Here is a 15752-nt window from a genome sequence, read left to right on the forward strand (position 1 = left end):
GACTTACACAGAGAAAATTAGAATAGCAGTCTTTCTGAGGATTGGGAAGAACACGAGAACACAGAAACAACATCAATAATTAATATCACCTCCGGAGTCAACAGCAGTTAATTTTGCTGTTGATTGTGCGGCACCAAACACTCACCCTGTAATTAATACAAGACGTGCCGCTAGGGATCGCCTGTTATCGTCATTTTCAGCGGAAGAAACTGGTTCTAGCAGATACTCGTAACAATAAAATCATAGCCGTATGGAACACTTGCTAGCAGCCCTGCAGCCCATCAGACACAGCCAGGTCAGAACAGAATTCAAACCTTGCCTTTCCCACTCACAGAATGAAGCCTCCTTGGGGAAGAGATAATTAATTTGCAGAAACTTCATTCTGTTTTGAGTCTAAAAGTAATTCTTAAATGATTTTTTTTCCTTTCTTTCTTCAGAACAAGGGCGTTCATTGAAATTACTTTCTGTGACTTCCGTGGGCAGCGCTCAGAGCTCGCGGGGTATTGGGTGTAGTCTACTCAGAGCAGAGAACCTCAGGATGCCATTCGAGTCAGTCGTAGCGAGTGCTGCACTTCTCTTCCAGCAGATGGCAGTGAAATGACAAGGATGTCCTCTAACGCTCACAGTGCTGCCACTGGAGCCAGAATTGTGGAGGAAAGAGGACAGAGTTGAGGACCTGGCAGTAGATAGCAGGGGCTTGTGTTCTCTGAAGAGTGGGCCACCAATCCTCACATCTGTCACCACTTCTAATCATTTTATTTTCTGCAGCACGGTAAGTAATTATGAGCCATGGAACCTCCCTAACAATGAGAGATGCATTCGGAGGAAGAAGAAGACTTTCCCTGTCCATGATTAAACCCATAAAGCAAGAAGTGTGTTGTGTAAAATTTTTAGTGAATCTGTGGTTCCTCTGGTATTTCCTGTATACAGCAAGGCCATGAACTTGTGTGCATTTTACCAGAAAGAACTCTTTTATCATTTGTCAGGTCCTCAGGTTAGTTTGAAGTTTTTAAAAACTGCGTTTGACTCTTTCCATTCTTCCTGGCTCTTCACTCATGATGATCCCCGAGCCGTGGGAGGAGGGCTTCTCACACAGGTACCTCCTTCAGGGCCAGCACTCCCCAGGAGCCTGGCCTCTGTACCTTGGCCAGCTGTGGGTTTCTATGGTGATTATGTCTAGTACAAAAGGGAGCATCTCTGGTGAGGTTGGCAGATGCACTAGAGGGGGAAGGGAAGATTGTAAGCGGGTCAGAGGCAGTGGATGCTACAGGGAAACCATTTTCAGGACACAGTGGGGGCAGTTTTCATGTGTGGATTCGCCGCAGTTAAAACATGTACAATGTCTACCCAAGCTCAAGCCAGACGAAATTCCAAAACAGGGAGAAGAGGGCATGACTTCCCACCCCTGTCTAAGGAGCTATTGGCAACTGGTAACTGCTGGAAGAGGGCAAACCAGTTTTCTTTAAGTGTGTAGCCCCCCCCCAAAAAAAAAACTTGAAAGAAAAAAGTCAGGTAGTGGTGGTACACACCTTTAATCCCAGCTCTCCAGAGGCAGAGTCAGGCAGATCTCTGTGAGTTCAAGGCCAGCCTGATCTACAAGAGCTAGTTCCAGGCTAAGTTCCAAAGTTACGAAGAAACCCTGTCTCAAAAAACCAAAACCAACCAACCAACCAACCAAACAAACAAACAAAAAAAAACAACCAAGGGTGTAGCCCCAGGTGGGTTGGCCAGTGAAGGTCACGCGTCCTTGAGTGTGTGGGCAGCACAAGTTACACTTGATAGATTTTGTAAAAAACATCACTAGATGGCTTGTGGTGGTTCTGAAAGGGGATGGGAATGGTGTTGTGTGTTGAGGGAGTGGGTATCAGTCGGAGAAAGGGCATCACTAGATGACTTGGGGTTGTTCTGGGAGAGGATGGTGGGGGTGTTGTGTGTTGGGGAGTGGGTATCAGAAGGGTGCATCACCTGAAGAAGCCTAGAAGAAATTTTTAGAAAGAGGACAAGAAGTTTGGACCCCTTGAGTCCAGGCAGGTTACAACAAGCGTAAGAAACCTGCTAAGGACTGGGGCATCTGGGACATATGTATTTTCAGATTTGGAAAAGGGGGTCCTGCCCAGTCCTCCTGAAAATTACAAAACTGTAGGCCCTAGGTGAGTTGAGCCTGTGATTCTCTAAGATAAAGTCACAAGAGGGTCTTTTAAAAGAGGTACAGGGTGTTTTTGAACTAGCTAAGTTGTCGTTTCTAAAATCCTCTCAGGTGAAACCAGGGCATTTATTGATCACAAGTGTCCCTTAAGCCACCAGTTTGATGACCAGTGAAGACATCAAGCTTCACATGTCATGTTCAAGACCTGGCTCTCTGTAACAGCTACTGCTACTAGCTAAAGAGATGTTATTGTTGCCATGGCAACACGTGGTGAGTCACACTCTAGCATCTCCCCTGTATTGGGGACTATTGTAAATATTCTTAGTAACTTCTTTAGCCTTCTTACCAGTCGAATGAGGGTAGATCATTTGTGGATTTTGAGGCACTAACTTTGCATTTACTGAACATTAGTTACCTTCTAAGCAGGGGTTTCTAGGTTTATATCTTGACTTAAGATCCTAAAAACTCTTATGAAATACTTAGGAAACTGAGGCATAAGGCTGCCAGCCATACTGCCTAGCTTATATCCTAGACTATTGCTTATAAGAATCTGGTTCTGCAGTCCTACATTCTTGTCCCCCTCTCCTGTCTAAATCGGGTGCTCAGGAGATGGGGTGCTCTTCAAGTGACCCCCAGTGTGGCCCTTAGCAGAATCCAATGCTTCCCATCCACACTGGTGTGGTCATGGCCCTTCTGACCAATGCCATCTGCCTGGGGTCTTCTGTGAAATCCGACTCATCTTTATGCACCAGCAGGCATGCTTTATTCAATCTCTATTTTATTTTTTTAATCTCCTCTGAACCCAACAGATCATAAATCCTTTGCTAAATGAGATTTCCAAATAATAGTGATAGATTGCCTTGTCTTTTGTCCCCTGACAAGCTTGACCCTGGCTGTCTTCACAGCAGTCAAAAGGGGCTGTATGCTAGGAAGCGCCTAAAAGTATTGCTGGAAAAGAAAAAAAGAAGCCACAGTTTAATTCTCCACCAGAGTCTGAACTTCCCCTAGGCGTTCTAAAGGTTTAGACAAGAGAAACACACAGAGAAGGTGATAGATTACGCCAGTAACGACAGAGAATTAACTTTAATCTGCAGCAGTACTGAGAAATCCGTGTCTGGTGTGGGAGAAGGGGGTGGTGACAGAGAAACATGCAGGGATTTGCAAAGTGCCATCATGAGAAAGCCAATGCTGAGAGACAAACCCTGCTGAGAGATTGATAATGGAACACCCAAGGAGAGGAGGTGGGGTAGGACAGGGTGTAAATTTACTCTGAAGCTATCCTGTGCTATGAATTATTTCAAGAAGTTCTCTAATATTCCACTTAAAAGATATTTTATTGTATTTCAAAGGGAAATTGGGCCATTACTTTGCAGCTTTTCACTGTTCATAAGTGTGTGTGTGTGTGTGTGTGTGTGTGTGTGTGTTTCCTCCTGTAAGCAGTGTCTTTCAGGTTGGTTTTATTCATTAGCCTGTGTTTGGGCACAATGCTTCATCACTCTGGGATGCCCTTTGGTTAAAGCAAGCTCCTGAATGTCTTTCAATAAAACTAGTTCAGATAAAGAGAGGAATGTGGAGGAAAAGAGAGATCCTTGACGCTGTGGGTGGGAATGGAAAATGGTATGATTATTCAAAATAGCGTAGAAGTTCCCAAACTACCGTACAGTCCGGTACTTCCACATCTAATTACACGGATAAAGTAAAGCAGTGTGAGAGACAAGTCATGTTCATTGCAGTGTGATTGACAAAGACGGGATATAGAATCAGCTTAAGTGTCCATTGATAAGTGAGCTGATGTGGACGATGCATGCTATACACCGGAATTGAAGGAAAAGAGAGCCCTGCCGCTTGCTATAGTGTGGATGAAGCTGAAGGCCATTGTGCCAAACTTTCTGTGTCCATAATGACATACATGATATAGTCAACTTACAGCACAAGCAGTCTGCTGTGGTAGCGGTGGTATTCTTACACGTGATCATGTGTCCCCTGCTCTGAGCTGCAAACCGTGGGGGTGGGGGAGCTAAAGGGAAGCAGCTTAAACCGAGCACTCATGTAGCATGGGAAGACCTAGCTTTGTTCTCAAATAATCCGATAAATAAGAAGGGAAAAGAGGGATGGAGGGAGGACAGCAAGTGTGTGGAAAAGAGAGAAGAGACCGGTGTCATCTGGTTCTACTGAAGACACATGCCCTGAGCATCCACCACAAGGCCCTACCTTTCAGAAGTTTCACCACTTCTAATATTGCCATCTTGGGGATCAAGCCTTTGATATTTGGACCTTTGTGGTACATCTAATGTTCAAATTTTTATGGAAAGCTTAATGAGGAAAATTTATAAAGATGAGCAATCCCTGCCCCTGCTCGTCTGTGGATGGTAAAAAGTCTAAGTCGAGGAAGCAGAAAGCAGACAGTGGGCCCCAGGGCCTGGGAGACACAGGGTTGGGGGACAACAGCCACCGTGACCTAGCGGGTTCTCCGAATTCTTACCATAATCCAAGTTCCCCCATCTCACCAGTGTTTTTACTTTTATTATTTTTTTCCACTTTGGCCTCTCTTCACCTCCTCATTCACCTGTGAATTTGGCTGTTACCTGCCTCTGGTCCCATCACTTGGATTCTCTGTTGAATTCTTGGGTGGACACAGGGTTTGTCATAGCTAATTACCACTTTATCAGGAGGGATCCTGCAGGTTAATCCTCCCTGCTTTATGATGAGAAGTTTGCTTAGTCCATCTCTAGGTGTCTGGCTGCGTTTGGTCATCAGGTGAAAACCCAGCCAGGGCGCCTGGGTCCTGGACTCCTTCGGATCCTCAGCTGCCCTCTAGTATCTGCCCACCCTGTTGAGGTCCCAGTACAGAAGATGGCCTGCTCTTGCCGGATTCAGGGGCTCACACAGTTGCTAAGTCATCTAAGGACAGGGTAATCTCATTTTAGGATATGTGTATTATTTGACTGCTTTTCTCTGTTCCCTGATTTCTCCAGCTCTTCCATTTGGATGAACGTCTCAGCCTTCCCCCTTTCCTAAAGGCACTGGTAAAGAGGGATGCCGTCCGTCTATGCCTCCCTTTCTCAGGCAGGAGTCAGTGACTGGACGCATTTGCAGAACATCTCCAAGGAGTAGTTCGTGTTATTTTTATAGAAAGTGAAGTGAAATATGTGGGCACCAGTGTTTAAGTGAGGAAGAGGTGACCTTCAAGTTGTGATGATGAACTCAGAAACAGAAGAAATGGTTCGCAGAATCCTTTACAACGTGATGAAATGTAGATCTCTTCTGAGAGAGGCACAGGCGTGAGCCATTTCCTTTCCTTGTTTATGTTTCTATGCATCTTACATTTACCAACACCGAAGCCTCTTCACACACACGCACGTGCACACAAATACACACCTGCACGCTAACACAACATTCTGCTGCTCATTGGCTCATTGCTGTGACAGAACAAACCAAAGCACTGTTTTCTTCAAAGAAGAGAAGAGAACTCGACGATACTCAGCTGACCCAATTCATGTGCCGGACATGACAGTTTGGCCAGAGCAGGGCTTTAGTTTATTAAGCAGATTTCAGGTCTGCACTTTGTGTTCTGAGTTAGAATGTCGCCCCTGTGGATGAACTCTGCTCGTTTCTGGAGGCACATTGTCATGGCCACACAAAGATGGTGTTATGAGCCTGGCACTGAGACTTCTGTGTCCTTTGACCCCTTTTCACATTGTCCTCTTAGTCCCACATTCGACCTCCCCGACTCCTGACCTCTCCCCTCGTGGCCATCCGGTGTGACTAAGCGCTTGCCTCCGAATTGCGTGTGTCATAGTGACCCCTGGTTTGCACTGCTCCGAGGAACAGTGGGGCGTGCACACTTCCCTGAATCAGAAGCGGTAGCTCTAAGACCTACCCTTCCCTCCTTTACTTAAAGTTTTAGATTCTGAGCTATCTATAGGCTATATTAATGTATTCTGAAATGAGCTGGCTCTCTGTACTTTGTTCTCAGGGTGCATGTGTTCTGACTGGGGGGACAGCTGAGCTCCTGGCCTATAGGATGCAGACCATCACAGTGGCTAGGAAAGCAGCAAGGAGGTCAGTTCGGAGCGGATGCAGATGGGGTGACTAAGTTCACGAGCCTCCACAAATAGACGGTCTTAAAGCAGACAGGCCATTACTGTGCCGTTGCATTAGTTCTGTGACAGCCCGTAGGTGCACACGCTAGGCCAGAGCCTGTATTGAGCGTGAATGTGGGTTTGTGTCTTCCCTCACTCAGAGCCAAGCCAAAGAGAATCTTTTGATTTTAACATCTGTTCCAGATGTAACCCTTCTCTTAGTTGCTCTGGCTGCCTTGGAGCCGGGAAAAAGAAGCTGGCTTGTGTGTTTCCTCATAGTGGGCAGCAGCAGAGCCCTTATGAATCATCTTGTCAGGAGCACCAGAGATAAATCTGAGGGGCACGCAGGGTGCATCATCCCCCTTCCCTCCACAAGCAGGCAACACACAGACTCCTGTTGATATGTGCAGTGCCTTCTGCTGACAGTGGAAAGGTTCTGATTTCACATTTAAAATCATTTTTTCACTTTATCTCTGATAGGCAAGCTTTAGAACGAGTGTCTATAAAATCAGGCCATTCTAAGGGAAGCCTCCACTAACTTATTTAATGTAAATTTCTTGAGTATGAGCTGTAGGTTAGGTGTGAGTCTATGCAATGAATAAAACAGACCCTTTTCCCCAAAAGTCTTTCCCTCATTAAAACATAAAGCCTTGTTGGGAGTGGGGAGAAGCTGTAAGCAATCAATTATTGAAGTGGTGTGGTGGATGACGTTTACTGATGTGGAGAGAATACGCAGGGAAAGGCGGTCTGACGGCTGAGGGCAAAGGCAGAACTTGAAGGATGTGCCACGCTGGATTCTTTTCAGAGATCCCCCCTGGCCTGGCCTGGTTTCCCTGCACAGTGGCTCTCCTTATGCTAGGTGCTGTAAACAGGCATGTTTCCTGCCTTCTTCCTGGGACACAAGGCCACCATCACACTCTGGCTACAGAAAATGCACAGGCCAGCCTTTGTCTCTGCTTCTACCATTGTTTAATTTTCTCTGTAGTAATTTTATTTTAAGAGCTGTGGATCTTTTCCCTATCAGACCTTCTACTTTTCTTTTTTAAAAGATGTTTCCAGTTTTATTTTATTTTTCAAAACAGTATTTTTATTCTACATACCAATCCCATTTGCCTCTTATTCCCCTCATCCCACTTTTTCCCCCACTCGACCCGCATTTACTCCTCAGAGAGTGTGAGGTCTCCTATGGGGAATCAACGAAGTCTGTCATATCTTTTGAGGGGGGACCAAGGCCCTCCTCCTGTATCTAGACTGAGTAAGGTATCCCTCCACAGGAAGCGGGCTCCAAAAAGTCAGATCATGCACTAGGGCTAAATACTGATTCCACAGCCAGTGGCCCCCAAAACTGCCCAAGACACACTATTGTCACCCATATTTGAAGGACCAAGTTTGGTCCTATGCAGGTTCCCCAGCTGTCAGACTGGAGTCAGTGAGCTCCCACTAGCGTGGGTCAACTGTTTCTGTGGGTATCCCCATCATGGTCTTGACCCCTTTGCTCATATTATTGCTCCTCCCTCTCTATGACTGGACCCAGGATCTCGGCCCAATGCTTCCCTGTGGATCTCTACATCTGCTTCCATCAGTTACTAGATGAAGGTTCTATGATGACAATTAAGGTGGTCATCAATCTGATTGCAAGGGAAAGGCAGTGAAGGCATCCTCTCCACTATTGCTTAGATTCTTAACTGGGGTCGTCCTTGTGGTTTCCTGGGAGTTTCCCTGTTGTCGGGTTTCTTGCTAGCCCTCCTTTTCTTTATTCCTCCATCATATGCTTACTTGCCAAGCAAGCAGCACATCGTTGGTCACAGTACAGAGCACAACTCAGACTGTGATCTTGACCCAAAATAAGTGAGGTTACTTCTAGGGAAGCATCTTCTAACTTAGCCCACATGCAGCAAAAAGAATGAATTTTGAGTATTATTACAAGACTCAAAGAGTTATGCTATGCTCAAGTAGTACCTTGGACACTCATATAAATTGCTATGAGTGTTGGTCCCCGATTGTACCCTGAGAGAGGAGTGTTCTCCCCCCACTCAATGCACGTATATTGGGGGCTAGAATAAGACAACTGCTGAACAAAGCACACAAATTCTTTCTTTCTAAGGAAAACAAACCTCAGCTATACAGTGAATGTGCAGGTCCGGCCTAGGACTTTGGCAGTCATAAATGGAATGTGTTCAGAGGGCTTACTGGCTAGATTTTTGTCAACTTGACACTGGAGAGGAGGGAGCCTCAGCTGAGAAAATGCCTCCACAATAGAGCTGTATGCAAGCCTGTAGGGCATTTATTACTTAGTGATTGATGGGGGAGGGCCCAGACCATGGTGGGTAGTGTCTTCCCTGGGCTGGTAGTCCTGGGTTCTCTAACAAAGCAGACTGAGCAAGCCTTGGGGAACAAGCCATTAAGCAGCACCCCTGGGTGACCTCTGCATCAGCTTCTGCCTCCAGGTTCCTGCCCTGAATTCCCTCAGGCATGGACTGTTACCTGGAAGTGTAAACTGGAATAAACCCTTTCCTCCCCAGGTTGCTTTGGTCCTGGTGTTTCATCACAGCATAGAAACCCTAACTAGACTGGGGTAGGGCGGGGAGTTCATACACTAGTGTCAACCTGCGGAGGAAGTTGGTGACGGTGTCGTATAGGAAAGCAGGTGTCCTGCTCAGGAACAAATAGGAAGCTTGAGGTGACTCGAGTCTAATCTGAGATGTCTGTGATGGGTGCCCGCAGACGCCAGAGTCAAGAATCAAAGAAGATGGTTTCAGAATAGGAAATCAAATTTGGGTTGATAAGCAAAATGGAAAAGTCCTTTCCAGGGCCTGGGGATGGATTAATTGCTGAAGAATTAAAACAATGTTAATTCCCTACAAGGTTAGGACACAGCTTGAGAGAATTCTACTGTGGAAGGGTAGGAGAAAGAAGAGGAGGGCTCAGTCTTGGGAGCTCCCACTTCCCTGTGGTTTGGCCGAAAAGATCATCCATCTCTTCACACAGATCCATAGGGAAGAAGACGCGTTCTGTGACCAAATGCTAGACTGTGTCATTTCCTTTCTACAGAATGTGTGGTGGTTCTAGAGCCTGGTGCTGCTCTCTGGACCTGAGGACACAGGTGAAGTCGGTCATTGTTAGCCATTCACATGATCACACAGCAGAGAAGGGACTTCCGGGGGCACACAGCCAGCCAGCACCTTTCGGCTACTCCCCATCCCTTCTTGACATGGTGCCTCTAGGAATAGTGACACTGATCCTGGGCCATCGGAAGAGTGGCTTGCTCCCAGAGTAACTCCTCTTCTATTGCCCTCCCTAATTCTCGCCTGTCCGTTGCTGAACATGTCCCACCGCGCACTTTTAGCAGAAGACGCTGTAGTTCTAACTCTGGGGTTCCCATCCTCCTCGTGTTAAGTGTAGTAATATTCTTCCTTTGGCACAGTGAAGGGCACGAGGGTCTGAACTAGGTAAGCAAATGGCGCAAGGGCTGGCTCTTGGGGCTACCATCTTAAAATATAACTTGACTGAATAACACTTCCTAAAGGGCATCATTGGGGCCCACCATTATTAGCTGTGAGGGGAAGAAATCAGGGTACTTATTATGAGCCCGCTGAGAATGCCCTACGCTGTTTAGAAGCTAACCTAAATGTTTTGAGCATGTTGAGGCAATTGCCTTTGAGGAATACAAAAGTCAGTTGTTAAAATAAGTAAACAAGTGAGATCTTTCAATTGTGTTTCCTATCAGATTTATGAAATCACTTGAAAGGAAGGATAGAATATTGTAATCAAATTATAACTTGATTCTAATGATATTAAAGAACGGGGTATTTATCTCATTTTTTTATTTAATTTTTAAACAATTTTCCAGGTGTATGTATACGGAAAGGAACTTGAGACCCTTCCTTGTCAGTTATCAAAAGAATCCATAAACACAAAAATTATTTTGACCTAGAAAAATAAACAGATGTGAAAATTAATCAACAACACATATACAGTCTTTGTGCCCACATCCTGATGTGTTATGGTCACTTACTTTAATTTTAATAACACTGGTGTCCGTGCGCAAGCTTGAAGATCTTGTTTTATTTTGATTTTTGTCTATCACTTGCCACCTCATCTTATGAAGTCAGTGCTAGTAAAGTCTTTTAAAATATCATGACAAAAGATACGAGCCAGACTGAAGGGACAGCTGCAGTGACCCTTGACCTACAATGATCTCCCACTGAAATGTGTGGCTGCGGCTGCTGTCGCTCTGTGTCCATACACACATTAGCTTTGCTGCAGCTGACTTGGGCATGGGCAGGGGTGGGCACCCAAAGGCCTAAGAGAAACAATCTCTTGGCGCCCCCTGCCGGATGTAATGTATAGCAGTCCTTAAAGGGTCTTCTCATTTTCTGTCAGAGGAGAGATAATAAGAAAACTATAAACCCGGGGCCGGATGTAGCTTGAGAAAAGATGACTTGCCTATCATATGCAAACTCTAGGCTCCATCTGTAGGGAGCTACAATGGCAGGGGTGGGGAATTTTGGTTCTTCTTGCTCTTCAATGTACACCAGCTGAGTCATCTGCCTGAGAACCCAGTCCGTACCTGAAATAAAAACCTGAACACAGCCACCCCAGTGGTGCCTTAAATTCTCTGTAAATGTAATACCCTTGCATTATGCCTGAAGAAAGCTGACGTTTATAGAAACCCTGAAAGAAGTTATCATTCTAAGGGATTAATCTGCTTCAAATCCGGCAAGCCCGTTCTTTATATATTGCGGCTTCGGGGTTCATTTGTTCATTTGCTTGGTTTGCTATTGTTTTAAAGGAAGTCAGTACTCCTGGGCTGACAAAGTCGTCTCCAGATTATCCTGCAGCGTCACCAGATACACATTTGATAACGTTTAGATGCTTTGTAGAATTTTAGCCACTACTTGTTGCCCTTTGGGGAGCATGTTGTGAAATCCAAGCGACCTATGAGGGTGAACCACTCCAGGTGACCAAAGGCTTACTGGGTCCAAGGATGCATAGCTATATTTAAACTTGCATGCAAGAAATGTGGGCCATTCTGTCTTGCAGGATCCTGGGAGGAGGCTGTGAACGAGTCTACCAGAATGCCTAGGTCCCTGAAACAGACAGCTGTGAGACAGAACAAGTTTGTCTCAGGGAGGCTCTGCTGATGCTGGGGTTCACTACCCTAAGCTCAGTTGTACCAGTCAGAAAAGACAGAGTGCCTAACTGGTGTAGATGTACTGATCTGGGAATTGTTCTCGGGAAATCTCCGGCTACTGGAAGGCCTGGAGTAAGAAGAAGGTAGGCTCCCACAGGAGATTCCCTTATGTCCAGGAGAGGATTTCTCAAGGGGCTCATATCCGATGTAGAACCTGAGCTGGCTGCTAGGATTAACTTAACAAGAAGATAGCCCTAAAGGTGGAGAGTCTTAGCCTCCCAGAGTGCTCCAGGATGAGCTATTTCTCTGGCCAAGAAAATTAGATAGTTTATATTTTATACTTAACTTTATTTTATGTGCATATGGTATAAAAGTGCCAGATTCCCTGGAACTGGAGTTACAGACAGTTGTGAGCTGCCATGTGTGTGCTGGGAATTGAACCTGGGTCCTCTGGAAGAGCAGGAAGAGCTCTTAACAACTGAGCCCTTCCTCTAACCCCCAATAGTTTGATAGTTTCGAAAGATTTTCTTGGGACCAAAGGACAGGGAAAACAAACAAACAAACAAACAAAAAGCCTGGCTGTGCCAGTAAACATGGGAAGGACTTGATCATGTTAGCCTTAAAGAAGAAGCAAACTTGATTCGAAGCTGTGTGGTAGCAGGAGGGGCAAGAAAGTCTGTAAGATCTTGAGATTTATCTGAATAGACATTAATAAAAGGGGTCAAAGTAGTAACGTTCCCCAAGTAAGACTGTGTTAATACCATTTGACAGCTGTATATTCTGAGGACTTGGATTTGGGGGAGGTATTAGATTCGGGAGAGGACTGGAAGAAGAGTTAGCTAGAAATATTCACCTCACATTAACTAATAATCTAAGCCTCAGGCAACTAGGTTTATTTCTGAAGAAAAAATAGAAGGGAAGTTAAAATATTTCTAGAGAAGGCCTTAAAGGAAGAAAATTGCAAAAGGATCATTCTTTTGAAAATTATGGTATTGCGCTATTTAAAATGTAGGACTTCCACAGTCCCTTTAACTTGGCCATTCCCCTTGGTTATTGGTGGCTGGTAGCTTTAGGTGGACCACCTTTGGTAAGGAATTCTGCTCCTTTCAGCTGTTTTTCTTACACAGGCTGTTTTTCTGTTGCTCTCCAAAGGGCAGGTGTTTGCATTCCCTACTGATGAATGGGAAGTGCTTTAGATGATAGGGGTTTTATGAATGGAGAGAAGATATGATTGCTGGGTTTGAAAGAGTAGAAGTTATGTTGGAATACAGCTCTACAGACTTCAACGTTCTTGACGTGCGTGTGTGTGTGTGTGTGTGTGTGTGTGTATGTGTGTGTGTGTGTGTCAGAAAACAGCCCTCAGAAGTAGGTTTTCTTCTTTCCGCCATGTTGGCCCAGGTTGCCAGCCCGCACAGCGAGCACCTTCTCGCACCCAGCCATCTCGCTGGCTTTTAAATGATCTATTTGAGTGGGGGAGGGGGGCTGAAGAGTAGAGAATAAGATTAGATGAACAATTCACATCCTGGGAATAGTAATGAAGCAGCTTAAACAAACATCAATGTCTTTTCTTCAGAGTGGTTGACTAACTTCTGCTGTTGAAGTTTCCGACTGGCAGTCTGGGTCTCCCTCAGGTCTGTGCTAACTCCTGGGAGAGATGTCTAAATTCTGATGGAAATTCCACAGCAGATTTGGATTTGTGGTGACTGTCGGGAGTGGGCGGGTGCTGGAGATGAGGCAATGGGCTCCACCTCTTGTCACTTTGTGGATGGGCCGTGAAGGTGGGTTTCCTCTTCGATGGAGCAGATCCTCTCCCGTATCTGCAAGGCAGTTTGATTGGCATATTGAGAAGGATGACTGAGGGGAGGGCAGTTGGAGAAACAGGATAATAAGGTGCATTGAAAATAGCAGTGCTTGGCCGTGTTTGCTTCTGATCCTGGTATCTTTAGAAACAGCCTTGACTCTGATGCCCTCCACCAGGACATTGTTTTGGGAAGAGGGATGAAAGGGCTTGGGACTCCATCTGCTTGAACCCCAGTTGCTCGAATCCTTCCCTCAGCCTCTCTTGCCTTCCATAGCCACAAACCAGCACTGCCTCGTCCCTCTGAGATCTGAGAAGTGCCCAATAGACCTTCCCAGGCACATCCAAGGTCTGCCTCTCAGCTGTAGGCAAAACTAGGAAGCTCTCCTGAATCCTCGCTGAGGCGTCCCTGCTCCTTTGCCTCCCTTGTGTGCCACTGCTGGGAGAATATTGTGTATGATGCACACATTTCTTTGTAAAGTCAGAACGCAAGCATCTCTCGCCTTTCCTTTCACATTGCATGAGGCTCCTAAAGGATATTGACTTGCTGCCGAGAAGCAAGGGGGTGGAGGGACCTGCCCTGGCTGGAATGCACAGCCTTAGCCCCGAAACAAAATGCATAGCACAGTGCTTAGTATTAGATTTATGGAACGGCTCCTCTCCCAGCCTTGTCCCCCACTCTGCTCCTATCTGGTGCTGGGTTGCTATCGAAACAGCCTTACTTTCTAAGCCATTGTGATGGAGCAGGGGGAGGAGGCTGTGCCGGGCAGTGGTGGCGGTAGTAGTAGTGAATGACACAGCTTTGCCAGATGACATGGAGCGGACCTCTGCATCAGCCTAGAGGAATTAAGCTGTGTCACTCCCCACTGGGACTACCTTTCTCCTGGTATGTGCGCAAGGAATTCACATGCTGCTGCTTGCCGCCGCCGCAGCCACCAGAGCAGAGCCCCGAGTACACTTTGCCAGAGATCAGGGAGAGAGAATGATAGCTGTCTCTTTTAAATGCCGCTGTCAGATCCTAAGGCGACTTACCAAAGGTACTGTGCTTTCCTTCTTATTCGCTCGGGGTGTCTGCGTCTGCATCCCAGAACCACAGCCGAATGGTTTTACTTTCAAATATGACTGCCTTTTACAGTTTATTGTCGGGCAACAAAGAACTCGGGGAAATCTGTGCAGATCTCTCTGTGAGGTAGACTCCCAGGTCTGTGCTTCCTGCAGGTCTTTCCTGCCTGGGTTCCTGCTGAAATTGGGGAAGAAGACAAAAAAACTACTGTGATTTTTTTTCTTTTTTTACAATGACTTCATTCCTTGCTTAAAAGCAAATGTGTCTGGGTCTGGGTCTGAAGTTATTATGGGAAACCGTCATTTTGCATGCTGATTAACTGGTCAAGAGGAGTCGAGCGTGCATGGCTGTCCTTTCTACGGTACACATACTAAATGCACCTGGCAGCTTTGCGACCTGCACAGCTGCTCAGTCCACAGAATAATTGTTTATTAATTTCTCAAATCTCATGAGCTTTTTCCCAAGATAGTTTTAACTGCCTCTCTCTCTCTCTCTCTCTCTCTCTCTCTCTCTCTCTCTCTCTCTCTCTGTCTCCATCCTCTGCATGTGTGTGTGTGTTAGAAGTACATGTTCAAGTATGTAGATGATTCAAAATTATTTGATCCTATGTATTATTTGAAGAAGTTTACTTGAAAGTAAAAATGCAATCATGGCTTCATGCCATAACATTGAAATTTATCAGCTTGAGATTGTCTCTCTTAGAACTCTAATGTATGGATAAAATCTGTGCAACACTTCAAATGCATGTTTCTTTGACATCAGCCTTACTGTACCCTCTGGTTTGCCTTGCACACATTCTATTTCAAAGTTAGTGAATGCTTCCTTTTAATGATTTGGCCTTCTAAATGTGGAGAAGGACAAGTTTCTCTTGTCTTGTTTCCCTTGGATACATCTTAGAGAACACATTACTGAAGAAGAAACTTTGGTCTGTGCAGAAAGACGTGGCTGGAAATGCCTTTCGTTTTCAGCCTGTAATCGAGTACTGCCAAGTAATTAATGGATGTAATTATGTTGTAGAAGCCCTGAACCTATGAATATGTTAATGGTGCTATTTCTATCAGTTTACTTGACATATCAGAGTTCTTTGATCACCAGCAGTGCAGCTAAAAATGCAATTAATATTTTATTTGGCAGAAGAATGAGCATAAAGCAAATAGTGACAAATAGACCAGGCATCAATAACAGGAAAGAGAATAAATACTGCATACTAACTTACTGGGTGCATTTGAAAATTGTGTGGCTAGCAGAATGGTCCTTAGGAAGGGGAAAGCCATCCCTTTCAAATGAGGCTGTTAGCATAAGATTGTAAATTATCTTTGACTTTATCCTTTCTAGTTGGTTCAAACTTACAATTCTTGTTTGTAAGTCATAATTAAAAGGCTATCCTTTGTGTTAGAAGCTTGGCTAAGATTCTTAAAGACAGGCATCTTATTCTTAAAAGTTCTTTCCCTAATTGGGCACTTATTTATCTTGGTGTTGAGAGGTTATGATGAAGCAATATTTCTATTCCTATGTATTAAAAATTTTCA

The 15752-nt window shown here is 45.2% G+C and overlaps 1 protein-coding gene across 8 annotated transcripts in view; it reads left to right on the forward strand.

The window, feature by feature from the left end:
* The window catches only part of Grip1 (glutamate receptor interacting protein 1), a 634564-nt gene that overhangs the window by 356889 nt on the left and 261923 nt on the right, over nucleotides 1–15752 (forward strand). Inside the window, exon 1 of one of the 8 annotated variants that reach the window (XM_085683145.2) lies at nucleotides 13979–14197. The exons of the other annotated variants lie outside the window; for them this stretch is intronic. Within the exon in view, the coding sequence (XP_085539271.2) occupies nucleotides 14068–14197 (130 nt within the window). The 5' untranslated portion in view covers nucleotides 13979–14067. Of the gene's footprint in view, nucleotides 1–13978; nucleotides 14198–15752 lie in introns of those variants that run through there. 8 annotated transcript variants of the gene reach the window in all.

This window comes from Myodes glareolus, chromosome 26 (assembly GCF_982192425.1).
Source record: "Myodes glareolus chromosome 26, mMyoGla1.1, whole genome shotgun sequence".
NCBI classification, from domain to species: Eukaryota; Metazoa; Chordata; class Mammalia; order Rodentia; family Cricetidae; genus Myodes; species Myodes glareolus.